At 39.6% G+C, this 6072-nt stretch overlaps 1 protein-coding gene across 1 annotated transcript in view; it reads right to left on the bottom strand.

Moving 5' to 3' along the window:
* Positions 1–1122: 1122 nt before the first annotated feature.
* Positions 1123–6072, bottom strand: part of LOC111959323 (glycerol-3-phosphate dehydrogenase 2 (mitochondrial)) — a 45258-nt gene continuing 40308 nt past the window's right edge. Inside the window, 1 exon segment of the mRNA XM_023980824.2 lies at positions 1123–3829. Within this exon segment, the coding sequence (XP_023836592.1) occupies positions 3668–3829 (162 nt within the window). The 3' untranslated portion in view covers positions 1123–3667.

Raw genomic sequence — 6072 nt, 5'->3', positions numbered from 1 at the left:
CGACACACCTACTCATTCAAGACTTTTTCTTTAATTTTACTACTCTACATTGTGGAATAATAGTGAAGACATCAAAACTACGAAATAACACATATGGAATCACGTAGTAACCAAAAAAGTGTTAAACAAATCAAAATATATTTTATATTTGAGAATCTTTAAAGTAGCCACCCTTTTCCTTGATGACAGCTTTGCACACTCTTGGCATTCCCTCAACCAGCTTCACCTGGAATGCTTTTCCATCAGTCTTGAAGGAGTTCCCACATATTCTGAGCAATTGCTCTGTGGTCCAACTCAGCCCAAACCATCTCAATCGGGTGATTGTGGAGGTCAAGTCATCTGATGGAGCACCCCATCACTCGACTTCTTGGTCAAATAGCCCGTACACAGCCTGGAGGTGTGTTGGGTCATTGTCCTGTTGAAAAACAAATGATAGTCCCACTAAGCGCAAACCAGATGGGATGGCGTATCGCTGCAGAATGCTGTGGTAACCATGCTGTTGAAGTGTGCCTTGAATTCTAAATAAATCATGACAGTGTCACCAGCGAAGCACCCCCACACCATCACACCTCCTCCTCCATGCTTCATGGTGGGAAACACACATGCGGAAATCATCCGTTCAGCTACTCTGCGTCTCGCAAAGATACGGCGGTTGGAACCAGAGATCTCAAATTTGGACTAATCAGACCAAATGATTGGTGTCCTTTAATAGTGGTTTCTTTGCAGCAATTCGAACATGAAGGCCTGATTCACGCAGTCCCCTCTAAACAGTTGATTTTGAGATGTTTTTGCATTTATTTGGGCTGCAATCTGAGAGGCAAGGCACACCTGTTAATTGAAATGCATTCCAGGTGACTACCTCATGAAGATGGTTAAAAGAATGCCAAGCGTGTGCAAAGCTGTCATCAAGGCAAAAGGTGGCTACTTAGAATAATCTCAAATCTCAAATATATTTTGTTTGTTTAATAACCTCTTTTTTTAAATATTTGCCTAAAATTACGGATATGCATATTCTTGGTACCATTTGAAAGGCAACACTTAGACGTTTTTAGAATGTGAAAGGAATGTAGGAGAATAACACAATAGATCTGGTAAAAGATAATACAAAGAAAAAAAAAAATATTTTGTATTTTTTTGGGACCATCATCTTTGAAATGCAAGAAAAAGGCCATAATGTATTATTTCAGCCCAGGTGCAATTTAGATTTTGGCCAGTAGATGGCAGCAGCGAATTTGCAACGTTTTAGACTGATCCAATGAACCATTGTATTTCTGTTCAAAATGTTGTGTCAAGACTGCTGAAATGTGCCTAATTTGTTTATTAATAACTTTTCATGTTCTAAATTGTGCACTCTCCTCAAACAATAGCATGGTATTATTTGACTGTAAGAGCTACTGTAAACAAGAATGTAAGCTTTCTGCCAATATCCTTATATGTCTATGTCCTGGGAAATGTTCTTGTTACTTACAACCTCATGCTAATCGCATTAGCCTACGTGAGCTCAACCGTCCAGTGGAAGACACCGATCCAGAAGAAGTTTTAACACTTTTTTTGGTTACTACATGATTCCATATGTATTATTTCCTAGTTTTGATGTCTTCACTATTATTCTACGATTGTAGAAAATAGTAAAAATAAAGAAAAACCCTTGAATGAGTAGGTGTTCTAAAACTTTCGACTGGTACTGTATTAATACTTATTGCTGAAAGCAGTCGCTTCATGCAGCAACAAAATTTACATTCCATTGCTTTTGTCAGAAGGAAGACAAAACTTCACCCAACTGCATTAGAACAACAATTGGCCATCCTACCATCCAAATAAAAGAGTAAATCCAAATCATACATCAAGTATCCTAGTGCTGGAGCGGGCAGTAGAAGAATGGATAACCCCTCCCAAGTACTATGTACTAAGAATATCACTGATGTTGTCCTTTTGAGGAGTTGCATAACACCCCTATGAGTGGTGAGAAACAATCTGAAGACTAAGCCCGGCATAAATATGCATGATAACTCCCTACATTTAACCCTTACATTTCCCATCAATGTATTCTAAAACCAATTAGCTAATAATGTGAGTTTTATTCAAACAAATGAAAAGAACAACAACAACCACGGTTTCAGTGAATTGGTCTCGTGCTCCCTGGTCAACTTTCAAAGTGGATTAATTAAGAACTGATAGCTAGAGACGTAACTCTTTGAAACTGCCCTCATACATAATTGTTGTACTAGGGGCAAACACATTACATTTTGTACTTTAACAGTGTGCATGAGAAAATAATTGCTTTATTTATAGTTACTGTGAAATTAAGCATGCTTAAAAGCCAGGAAGAGTATGGTTTAATCAGCTCTGTTGATTCATGCTCTCAATTCGCACTGGATCTGATAGCAAGGCACATTAAATACATTCCCTTATTACTCTATAAATGCAAGTGGCTAACCAGACAAACCATAAGTAATAAATTAATACTCATAAAAACACCAAGTGCACAGACAGATACAGAAATTAAAAGCCAGCGTCAAATACAACACTTAATCCCATTCAGCATAATAAAATAATGCAAGACAATAACGTTTCCAGGAACCAATCACATGCACCTACTGTGGAATATTTAAAGATGCTTACTGTTGATTTGTATCTCATTTGACGTCGACTAAATTAATATAATAAATATCTAGCATTTAGAAAGGGATAAAATATAGATGTAAATGGCAGTGAGTGAAAAATGCTATCGTTTTCCAATTAAGCCTTGCATTGAATAGAACAGTTAAATTGCATTACTTAATGTGGACCATAGAAGTTTGCTGAAAGTGCGGTCAAAACTCACAACATCCAGCAAACACTATTTGTACAAAATGCCTCCCTTTAGATTGTCAGTATCGAAAATGTATAAAATGGCACAGGAGTACGGTACACAACAAAACCCTTTTTGAAAAAGACCACAATGAGTGCAATTCAAGTCGTCAACGTACGTTGCATATCACTCTGCATTGTTTCTAACATTCAGTTGTACGCTCTCGGGCAATGTTAAAAACAACAGTAACATCATACACAAAGAATTTGTTGTTGTTGAAATGTGTAAAAACAAATCATAAATAAATACATTGAAATAAATACATTGAAATAAACAACAGTGTCCCAATAATTACTTATTTCATATCTCAATAAATATCTCAATAAATATGGAAGCAGGTTTGTAAGATTCAAGACGAGGCATCGGCTACATGTGTGTTGATGCAGTGATAGAACACGAGCCTGTATCAGCAGAGCAACTCCCATGGAAGACAGAAGATAATGAGCTTCGTACCTTTGGGTTGTCCAGGTCTGTATACAACACCATATGAGCTTTAGCCAACCCTTGTGACTTCCGTTGTCATGTCATACATCACATCTATGATATGATATCACATGACATGACCATGGCAACATACAAGTCAGACGGGTTGTTTAAAGCACATAGATCCAGGCTGGAGCAGGGCCGTATGCATCAAGCATCTCTGAGTAGGAGCGCTGATCTAGGATCAGGTTCATATAACCTTATTTGTTGTGATCTAGAACGCAAAACTGATCCTAAAATCGACACTCATACTTTGAGGTGCAATACATACGGCCCCAGGGTTGTGTGACGAGGATCGTCCGGAGGAAGTACCAGGGCCAGGGGGGCTAAGTCTCACACTCCTCCCCCGCTACGGTCCACCGACACGGGCTTCCTCTGGTCGACAGGTTCCCTTTGCTCGAGGGGCTCTGTCTGGTCCAGGCTCTGTTCAGCCGTCTTCATCAGTATGGCCAGACGGTTGGCCGACACCTGGCCCTTCTTCACAGCACTCATTAGCTGAAGACAGGACACAGCAGCAGGACCATTTAAAAACGTTTAAATCCTTATACAGTTGAAGTCGGAAGTTTACATACACTTAGGTTGGAGTCATTAAAACTCCACAATTAAAACTCAATTGTTGGAATTTTTCCAACAATTGTTTACAGACAGATTATTTCACTTATAATTCACTGTCTCACAATTCCAGTGGGTCAGAAGTTTACATACACTAAGTTGACTGTGCCTTTAAACAGCTTGGAAAACTCCAGAAAATGATGTCATGGCTTTAGAAGCTCCTGATATGCTAATTGACATAATTTGAGTCAACTGGAGGTGTTTTCCCCTTGATGTATTTCAAGGCCTACCTTCAAACTCAGTGCCTCTTTGCTTGACATCATGGGAAAATCAAAAGAAATCAGCCAAGACCTCAGATTTTTGCATATTTTGGTTATACTTTCTTTCCTGGTATTCTTCTGTGCTGTTTGGGCCCATCTGTCTGAATTTCTGATGTTGTATAGCTTACTGGCGCTGTGAATGTGTGGTTGTTTCCATGTCTGTTCTTTGAGGAACAACGTCATTTGGCTGTGATCAGACAGAGGTGTTAGCGGCTTGACAGTGATGAGCTGAGAGAGAAAGGGTCAATGTCTGTAATCATATAGTCTTACTGTGCTTGGGGCAAGAGGTGAGCAATACAGTCGTGGCAAAAGTTTTGAGAATGACACAAACATTAATTTTCACAAAGTTGCTGCTTCAGTGTCTTTAGATATTTTTGTCAGATGTTCTATGAATACTGAAGTATAATTACAAGCATTTCATAAGAATCAAAGGCTTTTATTGACAATACATGAAGTTGATGCAAAAGGTCAATATTTTCAGTGTTGACCCTTCTTTTTCAAGACTGCAATCCGCCCTGCATGGCTGTCAATTAACTTCTGGCCACATCCTGACTGATGCAGCCATTCTTGCATAATCAATGCTTGGAGTTTGTCAGAATTTGTGGTTTTGGTTTGTCCACCCGCTCTTGAGGATTGACCACAAGTTCTCAATGGGATTAAGGTCTGGGTGGTTTCCTGGCCATGGACCCAAAATATCGATGTTTTTGTTCACCAAGCCACTTAGTTATCACTTTTGCCTTATGGCAAGTTGCTCCATCATGCTGGAAAGGCATTGTTCGTACCAAACTGATCCTGGATGGTTGGGAGAAGTTGCTCTCGGAGGATGTGTTGGTACCATTCTTTATTCATGGCTGGCAGCAATATCCTTGCTTGTGAAGCCTTTTATGTGCAAGCAATAATGACGGCACGTGTTTCCTTGCAGGTAACATGGATGACAGAGGAAGAACAATAATTCCAAGCACCACCTCTTTTTGAAGCTTCCAGTCTGTTATTCGAACTCAATCAGCATGACAGAGTGATCTCCAGCCTTGTCCCGTTCACACTCACACCTGTGTTAACAAGAGATTCACTGACATGATGTCAGCTGGTCCTTTTGTGGCAGGGCTGAAATGCAGTGGAAATGCTTTTTGGGGATTCAGTAATTTGCATGGCAAAGAGGGACTTTGCAATTAATTGCAATTCATCTGATCACTCTTCATAACATTCTGGAAAGGTACCAAAGGTACAAAGCTCATAACATTCTGGAGTTAATGCAAATTGCCATCATAACAACTGAGGCAGCAGACTTTGTGAAATTTAATATTTGTGTCATCTCAAAACTTTTGGCACGACTGTAGGTGAATCTCCCCAAAGTGCCCCCCTCCCGTAACCAACCAATTGACAATTACAGACCCAGGCTTCTACAGAGCTGCAACAGGATCCCTTCCGTTTTTGTTGATGGTGCTGTCACTGTTGTTTTCTATGGGGGAGATTAAGGCAGTTAGAAACCAGTATGGCCTGTAATAAAGCTGTCCCCATGTGTCGTTAGATCGGTAGTGTTTCCTGTGCGCGCATGTGTCCCACAGATTTCCCTGGGCCTGGAATGGCACATCTCTTCCTCAAGGGTGTGAAGTCTCCTCTGAGTAATATGGATTCTGAGGGGGATAATAACGTGAAGTCGGAAGTTTACATTACACCTTAAATAATACATTTAAACTCAGTTTTTCACAATTCCTGACATTTAATCATAGTACAAATTCCCTGTCTTAGGTCAGTTCGGATCACCACTTTATTTTAATAATTTGAAATTCAGAATAATAGTTGAGAGAAAATGATTTCTTTCAGCTTTTATTTCTTTCATCACATTCCCAGTGGTCAGAAGTTTAA

The sequence above is a fragment of the Salvelinus sp. IW2-2015 genome, linkage group LG36 (genome assembly GCF_002910315.2).
Source record: "Salvelinus sp. IW2-2015 linkage group LG36, ASM291031v2, whole genome shotgun sequence".
Lineage (NCBI taxonomy): Eukaryota > Metazoa > Chordata > Actinopteri > Salmoniformes > Salmonidae > Salvelinus > Salvelinus sp. IW2-2015.
This window is presented reverse-complemented; position numbering and strand designations above follow the sequence as displayed.